Raw genomic sequence first — 16,006 nt, 5'->3', positions numbered from 1 at the left:
GTGGATTCGAACTGCTGACCTCTTGGTTAGCTTCTGTAGCTCTTAACCACTATGCCCCCGGGGTTTCCGATCCCTCTGTAGGTACATGCAATACCATGTTGCAGGCCACTAAGCAGCTTCCCATCTCCAACCCCTGAATTAGGAAATAACTGACAGCAACCCTCATGCACCAAGGCCCCACCCACTGTCATCTAATCTATTCCAAATCTCTATGGAAGCAGACTGCAACATCTCCCTCGTGGGAGCCGCTGGTGGTTTTGAACTGCTGACCTTTCAGTTAGCAGTCGATCACTTTAACCACGGCGCCACCAGGTCTCCTCATGCACTAAGGCAGCGGTCCTCAAACTTGAGCACGCGTCAGAATCACCTGGGAGGTTTGTTAAAACACAGATTGCTGGGCCTCTGACCAGAATTTCTTACACAATAATCTGGGGATTGGGCCCCGAATTTGCATTTGTAAGAAGTTTCCAGGTCTAGAGCCACACTTTGAGAACTACTGCACCAAGACAAGTGAAGACAGACACGTGAAGAAGGAGTTTGCAAACTTCACCTCTGGTATTAGAAGTTGGGCTGAAGATACAGCTCCTTAACATGAACTTCGTGTTTACAGGCTTTAGCGGATTCAACGTTACCAGCTATGGAGCAGATTCCACTAACTGCCTCAGGAAGAAGAAGCTTGGAAACAGTTCCTTCCTAATTCTTCTATTTAAAACAAAATAAAATAAACAAAACAATTTTGGGAGATCAGCTTGTGCCACTGTGACTTCTCAGGAATGTCCAACCAAAGCTTGGAAGGACTATGGTAGTAAAGAAAAACACCTTCGCTTGGATTTCAAACTTACTACCGTAATCAAGACAGTTGTGGTACTAGCATAAGGATAAACATATAGATCAATGGAACAGAACTGAGAGTCCAGAAATAAATCCTTATATTTATGGTCAACTGACTTTTTTTTATAAGGGTGCCAAGACAATTCAATGAGGAAACAACAGTCTTTTCAATAAATGGTGTTGGGACAACTGGCTATCTACATGCAAAAGAATGAAGTTGGACTCCCTACCTCAAGTCAAGTATAAAAATTAACTTCAAAATGTACCAAAAATCTAAATGTAAGAGCTAAAACTATAAAACTCTTAGAAGAAAACATAGGACTCAATCTTTATGGCCTCAGGTTAGGTAAAGTCTTTTTAAACACAACACCATAAACACAAGTAACAAAAGAGAAAAATGGATAAATTGCACTTCATCAAAATTATAAACTATTGTGCTTCAAAGGACACCATACCATCAAGAAAGTGAAAACACAACTACTGAGTAGGAGAAAATATTTTCAAATCATGTGTCTGATAAGGGACTTGTATTTGGAATATATAAAGAATTTTTAAAACACAACAATAAAAAAGCAAATAACACAACTGAAAAATGGGCAAACGATTTGACCAGACTTTTTGCCAAAGAAGATATATGAATGGCCAATAAGCACATGAAAAGATGTTCAACATCATTAACTATTAAAACCAAAAAACCCATTGCTGTTGAGTCGATTCCAACTCATAGCGACTCTATAGGACAGAGTAGAACTGCCCCGTAGGGTTTCCAAGGAGCGCCTGGTGGACTGGAACTGCTGCAAACCAAAACCAAGCCGAGATACCACATTCATACTCACTTGGATGGCTATAATAAGAAAAGACGGATATTAACAAGTGTTGGAGAGGATGTGGAGAAATCGGAACTCTCATACACTGCTGGGAGGAGTGTCAAATGGTACAGCCACTTTGGAAAACAGTTTGGCAGTTCTTCAAAACGCTCAACATGGAGTTACCATATGACCTGGCAATTCTACTCCTCAGTATATGCCCAAGAGAACTGAATACATATATACACACAAAAACATGTATAGAATGTTCACGAGGCATTATTCATAATAACCAAAAGGTAGAAACAACCCGAATGCCCATCAACTGACAAATATATAAACAAAACATGGTATATCCATATAAAAGATATTAGGCAAGAAAAAGGAGTGAAGTACTGACACATGCTACAGCAAGGATGAACCGTGAAAACATGCAGAGTGAAATAAGTCAGACTGTATGATATGAAGCAAAATAATCATATTGTATGATTCTGTTTATATGAAACACCTAGAACAGGCAAATACATAGAGACAGAAAGATTAGTGGTTACCTACCTAAGTCCAGGGGGGTTGGAAAGAAATGGATATGGTGTTTCTCTTGGGGGGTGATGAAAATGTTCTAAAACTGTGGTGATGGTTACACAAGTCTGTGTAAATACTAAAAAACACTGAATTGTCCAGTGAACCTCTGGACAACTCCTACTTGCCCTTTAATGTTATGTAAGTCTGCCCTCACTTTGAAACGACTGAACCACTCACCACAAATTCTTCATCACAATTACCTTCACTTGCTGCATGTACGGCTGTTAAACCATTGAAAAGGCTTTGAGCCTTTTCTTGCACTACAGTAAGGCTAAATAAGAACCATATGTACTTGTTCCGATTCACCTATAAATTTGACTTAAAGACAGACTTAGAAATGGATCTCACTCGAAACCGGGGGACTGCCTGTACTTTAATTGAATGGATTGTATGATAATGTGTTACGGATTACATTGTGTCCCCCCAAAAGCATGTGTTGTAAATCCTAACCCCTAAACCTGTGGTTATAATCCCATTTGGGAGTAGGTTCTGTTATGTTAATGAGGCAATATTAGTGTAAGGTGTTCCATAAGTCAATCTTTTTTGACATATAATATAAAAGAGTAGATTAAGCACAAGCAAGCAAGGAAACACAGATAGGGGAAGAGAGGAGCCAAGCCACATGACGACTGCCCAGGAGCAGAAACTCAGAAGAGACAAGACCTTCCCCCGGAGCCGACAGAGAAAGCCTTCCCCTAGAGCTGGTACCCTGAATTTGGACGTCTAGCCTCCTAAACTGTGAGAAAATAAACTTCGTTTATTAAAGCCACCCACTTGTTGTATTTCTGTTATAGCAGCACTAGATAACTAAGATGGTATGTTAATCATATTGCAAGAAAATCGTTGAAAAGGAATTCAATTTTTCTGTAAGGAGAGTTGGTTTTGACCCTCATAGCAAGGATTTGGACGGAAATGACACTTAAAGTGAAAAAGGTCCTGGCAAAGCAGAAGGAAGAGGAAAAAAAGAGAATAATTACATAGCAAAATTTCATAATAAAGGAACTGTAAGAGGTTCTTGGTCTTCTAGAACTGGTTCTTTGTAAAGCTGGTTTGTAACACTTTGGATGAGCCAGAAGGAAAGGTAAAATCTGGCATCAGTTGAATTTTAACTTCCATACATTAAAGCTCTATATTAATACAAGTCCACTTTCTGAGAAATTGGAGTGAGAAAGAAAGCCATTCTTCAGTCATTAGACTTACCACTCGGCTGAAGTACTCATCTAGAACTTCCACAAAGTTATGGATGAATTCATAAATAGCCATCTCGTTCTGAAATAAAAGAGGAAAAGTACAATCAGTTTTAGCAGAGCCCATGTATACCTTAGATACAGTGCTTCCCACTCAGCTCTCCAGTTTCAGGGCATGTGGCTTGCTGAGCAGAAAATGTGAGCAAAGTAGCTTCCCCTGACACAAATATTCAGAATAGTTCTATCGCTCATTTGAAGCTTACCAGTGGGGGAAATGGAGAAAATTTTACCCTCTAAAAATTTTTTTTAAGTCCATGATGAATCAAGACGGAATGAAACCTTAAAGTCTAGTATTTGACACCAGCTGGCGTAAGCCATTTTTCAGGTTCTTCATGCCTTCATTTTTCCATCTGTGAAACAGGATGGGTAAACCACCTTAAAGTTTGGTTCATGGATAAAAGAATCAACTGATCTTTCAAAGTATTTGAGATCTTAAACACCCTTTCAGGGATTCCATGGCTATAGATGCTCTTGATCTGGAACTGGTATTTCTGAAGTGGTGAACTGAATCGGAGGAGATGTAATCTCAATGCAGTCATATAGGAGGGCAAGTCAAAAAGCACTGCTACAAAATCATAGAAACCTTTATTAAACAAAAATATCAAAACGTGAAGCTATTGTTTCTCGGCATGTCTTCCATCCTGTTCTATACACTTCTGAAGGCCGTGCTTCCATCTTTCAAACCCTTCACCAAAGAATTCTGTGCTCTTCAATTTACACCACGTCAAAATGGCAGTTTTAGCATCCCTGAGGGACTCAAATTATGTTCCTTTGAAATGTTGTTTGAGTTTGGGGAACAAAAAGAAGTCTGAAGGGGCACGATCAGGACTGTAGGGTAGATGGGTAAGGTTTCCCAACAAAATTCTTGTAGCACAGCCCTTGCTACCCCCTAAGAATGAGCAGGTGCATTGTCGTGATGGAAAAAATTCCTTGGCACAATTTTCCTGGCCTTTTTTTTAACCAACGCAGTTTTCAATTTTCTTAAAACTTCTTCATAATGAGCCCCTGTGATTGTCCTGTGTCTTTCGAGAAAACCTATCAAGATTACCCCTCTGCAATTCCCAAAAAACAATCGCCATGGGAAGGTTGGAAAGTCCTAAAAGATGAGCCAAGAGATAACCTTCTGAGCGGTCTTCCCTCTCTTGGCTCATCTTTTAGGTCTTTCCAACCTTCCTTAAAATGCTTGATCCACCTAAAAACTGTTGTTTTATGTGGGACAGCATTCCCAAAAACTTGTTGCAAAGCTTCAAATGATTTGGGAAGATGTCCACTTGAGTTTTGTTAAAAATTTGGTATTAGCCCTGACCTCAAAATCATTTTTTTGCATGGCACAAAAAGTATCCTTTTCTTTTTCTGAAGGCACCCTACAGAGACTAAAACCCAAAAAACCAAACCCACTGCCATCGAGTCGATTCCGACTCATAGCGACCCTATAGAACAGAGTAGAACTGCCCCATAGAGTTTCCGAGGAGCGCCTGGCAGATTTGAACTGCTGACCTCTTGGTTAGCAGCCACAGCACTTAAACCACTACCCCACCAGGGTTTCCTACAGAGACTAAGACAAGTGTATTACCGAGAGAACTTGTCTGCAACCATCCACTGATTGCAGAGACATGTTTAAACACATTTTGTTTGGAACAAATCCGTGCATGTATGATCTGGAGCCCTAGTAGCAATATTTTTTGACTTACACGTGTACATAGCTTGCTCTGGCATTTTGGTGTGGCAGCCTATGTTTAATGCCACAACTGACTGGCCTCTGCACTTGTCTACGCTGCCCATGTGCAGCACCCCAATGGCAGGGCGCTGGTATTGCCTTGGATGTAGAAAGGCAGTCTGTAGCTTTGTGCTTCTCTACTTCATAGGCTGCTCACCTAATCCAAGAAACATGCTAGCTATTTCTCCTCCACACAGCTTTCCCGCTCCTCACCAGAAACCAAGGTCCTTCAAAAGAGTCAAGATCATTCTTAAGGAGACAAATAGGAAGAAAATGTCAATTTAAAGAGGAATAAAAATCAGATGGTTATCCTTAATGTTCTTACATTTTTCATAGGCTCTTCTATTGTCTCACCTCAGTGTCATCAACTCCAACCACAATGAAGAGAGCTGCATACTGCCGATATATCAGCTTGAAATCCTTATACTCAATGAAAGAGCACTAGACAAAACACAGTTAGATATTAGTTCCTGTGGTTGCCAGAGACCTCTTCAAAATGGCATGCTTGATTTCTACTTTCTGATTTGGGTATCTGCTAGAAAGGTACAAAAAAAAAAAAAAAAAAAGAACTGTTACTGTGGAGCCGATTCCGACTCATAGCAACCCTACAGGACAGAGTAGAACTGCCCCATAGAGTTTTCAAGGAACGCCTAAATGGTGGATTTGAACTGCTGACCTTTTGGTTGGCAGCCATAGCTCTTAACCACTATGCCACCAGGTTTTCCACTAGAAATATAGAACATTAAAATGTTATACCACCTTTATTGGGCTTTTTCTCACAACACGGAAGCATCTCCAGTGCGGGAGGGAGACGTGGTCTTGGAAAGAGTCAAAGGGTGTGTTCACGTGGGTTCCCACCTGTGCTTTCTCTCATTCCTTTGCTTAGCTTTATGTGGAACCCCGCAAGCAGCGCTAATGAATCATCAGCATTCAAACTCTCTCCAATGTGAAAATAAGCAAACACAATAAAAAGGATTTTTTTCTTTTTGCTTTCCCTAGGTTCTTTTGGAAACAAATACACATAGCATACATATTTTTTAAAAATTATTGATTTCTTTTTCTATACAGATGAAAGAATTGATGTAGATTCTTTCTTTTATAAATTATTTACAGATGGCCTTTGTGTGACAGATGCTAAACAAAATCTCCCATTGTAAACACTGCTTCATATGAATTAATAACTAGCTTACCACCATAGACTTGTGGATAAAACAACTTCCTTCTCGTTCATCTCTCTCCTGAAGTCATTGTACACAGGGGAGCAGGAAGGCGCTGGGTGGACAGGAATTGGACAGCGAGCCAAAGGCACAGTGTAGGGCTTCCTTTGGACTGTTGGCTGTGTTTGACCAAATGCAGGTGAGCACCAACTTTATGGCTTTTTGTACTGCGATAGATTGTTCTCGGGTGCCTGGATGCAACTGGGGATGAAGCGGCAAGTTTGACTACGGAAATTCTTCTGTGGGAAAGCCACTGGATGGTCTGTAAGATGGAGGGATCTGAGGCTTTTACTTAAAATGAGGACAAATGTAGTAAGTACGGGGCCATTCGTGGAGTCAGCATGATTTCTGCCCCATTGGGTCTTTCAGGAAAGACAACCTATTTGAAGGAACCTAAGGAACATTCTCCAAAGCCTCTCAGGAGTTTCTGACATTTTTTAAAAAAGTTACCAAAGCACTTTTCTGAATAAAATAAAAACTAAGCTGAGATGGTGCTGCCTTGGTGCCTGATGATGCCAGAAGCCCAACAGGCTCCTTTTAAAATCCAAAATCATTTAGAATGCTTGAAACATGTCTAATAGTAGGTTCGTTCTCAAGTTTACATTTCAAAGGTTAGACTTTCAGTGACAATGATGTTTGAAATTGTGGAATGCCTGTATTCTGTAGAAAGATTCAAACAAGATTGCTTCTAAGAGTGTGTTTACTTTCACGTATGGTATGTGCTTATTAGCACAGCCCTTAACAGTGTCTATTTCCTTCTGAAAACAACATTAAGCAATGTGTGCCATGGTAGGCCAGTTGTAATTCAGAGATGAACTCTGAGATGTTCCGACTGGAAAATCAGTTTAGAAGCCAAGGGAAACACAGTTGCTGTGCGTAAATTCTGAGCACCGACGTAGCTTAATATTTCATGACTTAGCGGTGGTTCCCACAGGCAGCCTTTCTACTTACGTGGTGAAATGGAGAACTGACAAAATTACTGGTTGATTTAAATAAGCTTTCTTATTTTACCTCAGTTGTTGAGTGATTTCCACTGGATTTGAATTTGGGACCTGAATTAAGTAATTCTCCATTTAAAGCTCTTTGTTAAAAGAGAGGAAAGAAAAAAAAAAAAAGGCTGTTTAAAAAAAAACAAATCATATTATTATTTCAATGATTTTACTCAACCTCCATTTTGGCAGAAAGGACAGATTTGTTGTTTCATATGAATTTTTAACTTCCATATTCTCCATCTACTTAATAAAATAAGCCAAGTTCTAATTAAGCTGGTTTTGTTTCGAAATCACTAGGTCCAGTATTATGCTGCTGGGATATTTATAAAAATGATAACTGGGAAAAAAAAAATGTACACTACATGAGAATTATGTTATCCTCTGGCACAGAATAGGTCTTGAGTGCTCACCTTCATAACAGTCATCTAACTGTCACCTTTTGGCTTAAAGAAAGCCACACGCCACAGACACTGCCAAGAGTTCCACAAGCAGAATTCACATGAATAAAAAAAGAAGATGTATCTATGAAGAGGGCTAAATTTGAGCTGCCACTTCCATGGTGCATTGAGACAAATATGCTGACCTAAGAACCCAAGTGGCATAGTGGTTAAGAGTTTGGCTACTAACCAAAAGGTTGGCAGTTTGAATCCACAGGCGCTCCTTAGGAACCTTATGGGGGCAGTTCTACTCTGTCCTATAGGGTCGCTATGAGTTGGAATTGACTCGATGGCAAAGGGTTTGGATTTTTTTTTTTTTTACTTCTCTTTGTTTTTATTTTCCTTAAAGGAGGGTGAAGACAGGTATGCTCCACTCTTCATTTCACTTCATTCCTTCTTTTCCCTAATAGCTGCTGAAAGAATATACGTGGTTCAAAGAAAACGAGGGCCCTTGAGATCTGCCACCGTGAATTGAATGCAGACATACAAGAGAGGAACAGAAACTTACTTGTTCATTAGATCGAGAGAGACAGCTCTTTATGACTTCTGTTTCCAGAAGTGTACGCTTATTAATCTCCAAGTGTTCATAGTACTTAGAAAGTCGGGTCTGCCCTTGTTTATTTACCATGAGGAAAAATTTTATCATTTTTTCCCCCCGGCTGATCCTTTTCCAAATATAGTTAAAAAGTTATGACAAAAGGTGATTGCAACTGGAACCTGCAGGATAAAAGAACAACAGAAAAACAAGATCAAATTTCCCAAGGAATCATATTAAATCATATTTAATAAGCAAATAGTGTTAAGATTCTTTGATGGACTAGAGTAAAAAAAAATTCTCTGATAACATTGGTCTTCACTCCTATGAACTAAACGAAGTTTTAATAAATACACAGCTAACATAAATTTTCATTAGTTATCCTCCTGACACCTACCCAAGATGATCCCCAAGGTGCCTTAAAATTCTCCTAGAGAAGCCACTCATCACTAGTTGGGGCATACAAGACACTCTGTATTTTCATTTAGAATGGCTAAATGAAGTCATATAAACACAGCATACAGATTGATCTGAATTCTTGTTAAAAATCTGATTTTGATGTATACGGTACTTCCTACTTGCCCACCAATGTTAGCTGCCATTTTCAGCAGTTGCAATTACAAGGTTTCCCAACTTACTGCCTAAAAAACTGGAAAAAAAAAAAAACAAAAACCAAACCCACTGCCATTGAGTCCATCCCGACTCGTAGTAACCCTACAGGACAAAGTAGAACTGCCCTATAGGGTTTCCAAGGAGCACCTCATAGATTCAAACTGCTGACCTTTTGGTTAGCAACCGTAGCTCTTAACCATTGTGCCACCAGGACTCCAACCTGCTGTGCAGGAGACTGAAAAAGGAAGGTCATGGCAGGGCTAGGCTAGGTCAGCCCAGGTGAGCTTTTGTAGCTACCTCGGCAAAGTCTGAATGTGTCTGCTAAGAATCAGTTTGCAAAGGACTCAGCTGTCACAACACCAGGCAGAGGCTGGCTTACAGGCTTCCATTTACTTCACAGTCTCTTTGAGCATAAAACATGTTTTGATGAGGCATCAATGCCTGTTCAAGGGTGGGGTTGAGACTCTCCTTTACTTATGTGTCATGTTGATAAACTGAGCTCTAGTGAGGTAAGCAGATTGCATGGGAGAATTGGGTCTTGTGTGTATGAATGGTTTCGTGACTAATCAGAATCCCAGCAAAGTACACAGAAGCTAGGGCACACTGGATCATGAAGAGGGTCTACCTGTGTGCTGGGCTCAGTAGCTAAGTCAAGCTGGAAACCAGCAAGGATTTTTCTTTGCTTGTTGAGGAGATATGAGAATGTGCTGGCTAAAAGCTTGACCTTGAGTAAGACAGCTGTGGCTCTGCCACTTACTTGTCATGTGTCTTTAACTTACTTGGTGTTTCTGAACCCCAGTTTGATGGGTATATCTGAGGTGTGAGAGCGAACTGACATAACATACAAACCAAACCAAAACCTGTTGCTGAGTTGATTGTGATTCAGCGAGTGTACAGGAAGGACAAAGTAGAACTGCCCCACAGGGCTCCCAAGGAGCGGCTGATGGGTTTAAACTGCCGACCTTTTGGTTAGCAGCCGAGCTCTTTACCACTGTGCCACCAGGGCTCCAACATACAAACAGCACTTAGCAAAAGGTCTGGTCCATAGTAAGTGTCCATTTACGACTAGGCTGTTATCATTATTATTTCCTTGCTGCTACTGGAAACAGCAGATTATGGGATATTTGGACTTAGTCCCCCCCTGCAACAATAAATATATTGTCATTAAACACGATATGTGATCTACTGTTAAACTATTCCTCATTCTTGTACAAATTATATTTATAATGTGAAATCTCTTTAAGCTTCAGTAATAGGTGTAATTGGTTATTTACAATAGGTATAAAGAGCCTTAAGAGCATAAAAAAAAATAAATAACAAAAATGTAGTATCAATTTTGAAGTGATGAGTTTTGAGTATTTATTATCTTTGTAATTTATTCAATAGTTTATGTAATTAAAAAAAAATGTGGTTAAATATATGTCACAGAATAGTTGCCTATGCAACAACTTTTACATGTCCAATTCAGTGACATTCTTATGGGGGCTAAGTTTTATATTATTATAATTTTTACCCTCTCAGCTCATCTCTTATTTCCTAAACTCTGTCAGGCAGGTAAGGAGCCCTGGTGGTGTACTGGTTAAATGCTCGGCTGCTAACCACAAGGTCTTCAGTTCGAACCCATGGGAGAAAGATGTGGCAGTCTGCTCCTATAAAGATTACAGCCTTGGAAGCCCTATGGGGCAGTTCTACTCTGTCCTAAAGGCTCGTTTTGAGTCGGAATCGACTTGACAGCATTGGACTTTTTAACAGTAGATCTGTATATACCATCAGAAATACAGAGTTAGAAAAAAAACAGTTGGCATTGAGTTTTATCAGGCAGGTGGTTATCTCACAACAATCCCAAGCACTAACAGCTATAAAGAGCCAGGCTGCTTAATACACAGGCCCAGTATGGCAAGGCCTGGGACTGCTGCAACTCCTTCAGCGTGCAGAATACCAAGGCAGACAGGATGTCATTTAGGCCAGCTCAGCTGGGGATATGACAGCTGTGCCATGGGGGAGGCCTGTGGTCATTCACTCCCTTTTCCAGGAAGATAAACTCACTGCCATAGGTGGGAATGCAACATACTCTTTGTGCTTAATCCTTTGATGTTAAATTCTGCTTTTATTCTCTATACAAATTATTGCCAGTAAACACTGGCAGGTGGCTAGTAAATTAAGATTATCATCCTTTCTTCTACTCCTTTTCAGTAAAGTTATTTTAAAACCACTTTTATGCTAGTTTATAAAGACTGTGATACAAAGTACCATCCTGCAGCCTGGATTCCTCTTGCCAGGTAAGAGTAAAAAATTATCTTCTCAAAGGCATCCGCATCCAAACCTCTGCCTTTAAATGCCCTCGTTGCATTATGTGGTAAAACGAGATGTAAACAGACCCCACTGGGATGTACATCAGGGGATCAAATTGGTTTCTACCTCAGAAGCACAGCATTCCTTCCCACTGACTTCAAGGGCAAGGATGGCAAACAAGGACTTGTTGACCTGATACTCATTGGAATGCAAGTTCCAAAAAGAGTTGCTGAAGGCATCTAAAGACTTGTATGCATCTTTCTTTTTGCATACTCATAACAATTACACAATGTGGTACTGTAGGATTCCACAGTGGTAATGAAGTGGAGAAGCACAATGGTAAACTATTGTTACTATAAGATAGGCAACGCCAAAACGTACAATGCTGAGACTCAGAGAAAATACGGGTTTGAGAACTGAAGATGAATGTTTTAGGCACCTCTCCTGGTTACTAGTCATCAGGGAAGAGGGAGATCAAACAATTGCGAAACTGAGGGAGGACAGTAAGGAGGAATATGCTTAGACAAGTGCTGGGAGTGGTCAGGGAGCAGGTATGAACGTCCTCTGTTTATAAACGCTTGGTATTCAACAACACCCAGGGCTGGGGGAGAAGTTTGGGGGCCAGGAAGTTAGGAGATTCCACACCCAAGAGCCTGTGTGAAAACCAAAAACCAAACCCATTGCCGTGAAGTCAATCCGACTCGTAGCCAAGTCAATCCGACTCGTAGCGACCCTATAGGATAGAGCAGAACTGCCCCATAGAGTTTCTAAGAAGCACCTGGTGGATTCAAACTGCCGACCTTTTGGTTAGCAACTGTAGCTCTTAACCACTATTTTACACGGTATGAGAAAAATCAAGGAGGAATAAAGAAAGGAAGCTTCACCGAAGGAAAGCATGACTCAGAGAGTGCTAGAGCACCCTCGCAGGGAATCTAAAAAACCCCCGGAAAAAAGAAGGTAAACGTCACTTAGAACAGGAATCAAATGAGAATTTTCCTTCGGTTAGCTTTATCCTAAGGACATGTTTTAAAGGCCAAGACGGGTCAGGTTGGTAGATTCAAAGAATATGAACAGATTCATGTCTCAGAACCCTACACGACGTAAAGTTAAGGCTCAGAGGAAAGACAGACTGAAAAGACTTGCATACATACTGAACTGGGCATAGCTTTCACATTTGTGATAGTGTATTTCTGGGAGTTAGAACTGGAAGAGTCTTTAGAGATTGTCATATCCAAAGATAGAAGCAGCTTTCAGGTTGGGTGCCAACTGTGAGTAACTGTATTGGCTGCCTTGAGCACTGTGTCGAGAAGGTCTCTGGAGCTGCTTCCAGGATTCAGAGCAAAAGGAAGCCATGAATGATTAGTAATGTCAGCCCTGGGGGAGGAAGAAAGGAGTGGCAACATAGGCACCTTATATTTGTCATCCCTGATGTACACGACCTTTATTTTGCAGATGAGAAAAAGGATGGTCAGAGAAGTAGCATGAAGTCCTGGATTCTGGGCTCCTGACTCATAATGTAATGCTGTATTTAATACCTCACATTGCTGGTTCACCACACTCAGTGTATTAGTGTCACTAAATGTTCATTTAAGCTTAATAAGCATCAAAGTCAGGTAGCTTTGGGAACGATCAAGTCAATATTCTCTTCTAATGTCACTGCACAATTAATCTAGAAAATACCAAACAAACCACTGTGTAAAAGTAGAGTATACGGCTTCCAGAAATGAAAGTGATATTTGATGACGGCTAACTATGAGAATCAACTCAATGGCAACAGCTTTGGTTTTTTAAGATCCCTTCTCAGAGGCCTGGTGGTACAGTGGTTAAGCACTCATCTGTTAACCAAAGGTCAGTGGTTCGGACCCCCCAGCTGCTCTGTGGGAGAAAGATGTGGTGGTCTGCTTCTGTAAAGATTACAGCCTTGGAAGCCCCATGGGGCAGTTCTACTCTGTCCTATAGGGTGGCTATGAGTTGAAATCAGCTCGATGGCAATGGGTTTAACATCCCTTCTAGGAGTCCCTGGGTGGTTTAAATAGCTAAGCGCTCAGCTATTAACCGAAAGGTTGGTGGTTTGAACCCACCCAGAGGTGCCTCAGAAGAAAGGCTGGGCAATCTGGCTCCGAAAGGTCACAGCCGTGAAAACCCTATTGAGCACAGTTCTGCTCCGCAACACATGGGGTTGCCATGAGTCATAATCAACTCTATGACAACTTCTTTGGCTTTTTAAACATCCCTTCTGACTCTAAATGTGCGTTTCTATGTACCCCATAATTTTAAAAAGAAAAAAAAAATACATATATGGCATATAGTATGTGCATGTATGTATACACATACATATAATTAAGGTAATATTAGACAAAAACATACTTAATTTTGCCTACTTTACAAGTAATTTAAGTAAAATCCCCCAAGTTAAAAAGAAAATTTCCACCAAGAAAACATATAGTACTAGATAGTATAAGAGTTAAGAGCAGGAACTGGAGCTTGACTGTTTCGCTCGACTACTTACTAGCTATGTGACCTTAAGTTACTCAATCTCTTTGCTCAGTGTCCTGTACAATGGGGATAATAATGGTATCTACTTACATTCTGGGGGTGTTGTGAGGATTAAAGGAGTTAGTAGTGTTCTTAGAACAGGGCTTGGCAGTTGGCACACGATGAGTGCTTTAAAAGTGCTGGCCATTCTTATTACAATAATGTGTCTCATATTGAATCCTTCCTGCCTATCACAATCTCCTCCTCCTCTTTCCCTTGTCACATAGACCTGGTTATCCTTTCTTTAAATCTATCGCCTTATCTTATAAAACCTATCATCTTATGTAAGCATAATTATTATCTGCTTACATGTTGAGCTCCCTTACCAGACCAATAATTTTCACTTTTTTATTGTGATGGTAAGAGACACATTTTACACTGTGGCCCAGTATATAAGTACACATATGTTTGAAACAGAAGTTCACAAGACAATACTTACCCATGTTATGTGAGTGTACTCTGAGATTTTCTATGGTATTTCATTTTGTAAAAAATGCTGGTTGTGAGGAGTGCAAGTTACACAGATGTATGAATTTTATTACATGTAAATTTTACATCAAAAGTAAATGAACTATAAGAAATACTCTACTCAATGATATACATTTTGAAGTGTTTGGGGCAAGTGTACTGATGGCTATAATTTACTTTGAAATGCATAAAATACTAAGAATTCCCATGTACCCTACACCCAGTTTCCCCTTTGTTAGTATGGTATATTCATTACAATTAATGAACTAATATTGACACAGTATTATTAACTAAAGTCCATACTATTCATATTTCCTTAGTTTTTACCTAATGTCACTTTTCTGTTCCAGGATACCATCTAGAATACATCTAGTCATCTTCTCTCCTTAGGCCCCTCTCATCTGTGACACTTTCTCAGGCATTCCTTGTTTTTGATGACCTTGATAGCTTTGAGGAATAGCAGTTGGGTATTTTATAGACTGCCTCTCTATTGAGATTTGTCTGATTTTTTTTTTCATCATTAGACTGGGATTATATGTTTTGGAAGGAAGACCACAGAGGTAAAGTTCCATTTTCATGTCATATCAAGGGTGCTGTCTTAGTAATGGTTCACAAGAGAAATATGACAGTAAGAGAGAGAGATTTATTTAAATAATTGGCTCACGTGATTGTGGAAGGCTGGTAAGTCCAAAATCTGTGGGTCAGAGGACAGGCTGGAGATTCCCGCAGTCTTATGTTCCAAAATCTGTAGGTCTGGTGATGGGAACAATGGAGAATTCTGGCAAAATGTCTGTTTATAGTCTGGAGGCAGAATATACCCTAAAGAACACTCCCTTTTTACTCTTAAAGACTTCAATTGAATGGATGAGGCCCACCCACATTATAGAGGGTAATCTGCTTTACTTAAGATCATCTGATGTGGGTTCCTTAGATTTGACAAACATACCACAGTAGTGAGAGTTGAGGAAACCCTGGTGGTGTAGTGGTTAAGTGCTACAGCTGCAGACCAAAAGGTTGACAGTTTGAATCCACCAGGCACTCCCTGGGAACTCTACCAGGCAGCTCTACTCTGTCCTCCAGGGTCACTATGAGTCAGAATCGACTTGATGGCAATGGGTTTTTTTTTTAATGTGAGATGATAACATTTAATTTTTATAACAGCATCTAGTGTTTAACCAACTAGGCACCATAGCCTAGCCAAGTTGACACATAAAATCAACCATCACAGGTACATACTATCATCATGGCTTATCACTGTTGATGTTGACCATCACCTGGCTGAGGTGGTGCTTGTTAGGTTTTCCACTGTAAAGTTACTCTCCTCTTCCCCACCCCCTTTCCGTACTGTACTCTTGGGAAGGAAGTCACTACCTGCAGCCCACATTTAAAGTATAGCAGATTATGTTCCATCTCCTTGAGTGAGTATGAACATAAGCTACTTGTAATTCTTCTGCACAGATTTTTCTCTTGTGCTCCATTTATTAATGTATTTAATCATTTATATCTGTATGAATTCATGCATATTTATCCTATAGTTTGGGTTATAATCAATATGACTCACAGATTTTTAATTTCAGAACCTGCTGTGAACTCAAGTTTTAGAAACACTATACTAGACCATGAGCTTGTGTGTAGAGGCTTTTTCTAACTCTAAATCCTTGCCTAGTATATAGTGGACATTCAATAAATGTTGAGTGAATGAAAACCTATTTCTAGCAATTGCGAATTTTTCCTT

At 40.0% G+C, this 16,006-nt stretch overlaps 1 protein-coding gene across 9 annotated transcripts in view; it reads right to left on the bottom strand.

Annotated features, from left to right (window-relative positions):
• Nucleotides 1-16,006, bottom strand: part of AP4S1 (adaptor related protein complex 4 subunit sigma 1) — a 44,949-nt gene that overhangs the window by 14,536 nt on the left and 14,407 nt on the right. For 6 of the 9 annotated variants that reach the window (XM_049898735.1, XM_049898731.1, XM_049898726.1 and 3 more), the window contains 4 exons: nt 14,936-15,024; nt 8,338-8,546; nt 5,538-5,624; nt 3,420-3,488 (listed from right to left, as the gene is read on the bottom strand). In XM_049898735.1, the coding sequence (XP_049754692.1) occupies nt 3,420-3,488; nt 5,538-5,624; nt 8,338-8,475 (294 nt within the window). In that variant the 5' untranslated portion in view covers nt 8,476-8,546; nt 14,936-15,024. The remainder of the gene's footprint in view (nt 1-3,419; nt 3,489-5,537; nt 5,625-8,337; nt 8,547-14,935; nt 15,025-16,006) is intronic. The other 3 variants (XM_049898732.1, XM_049898733.1, XM_049898734.1) reach the window with 1 other exon arrangement.

Source organism: Elephas maximus, chromosome 10 (genome assembly GCF_024166365.1).
Source record: "Elephas maximus indicus isolate mEleMax1 chromosome 10, mEleMax1 primary haplotype, whole genome shotgun sequence".
In the NCBI taxonomy this organism is placed as follows: domain Eukaryota; kingdom Metazoa; phylum Chordata; class Mammalia; order Proboscidea; family Elephantidae; genus Elephas; species Elephas maximus.
The sequence above is the reverse complement of the archived record's forward strand: the minus strand, read 5'-3'. Positions and strand labels throughout refer to the sequence as shown.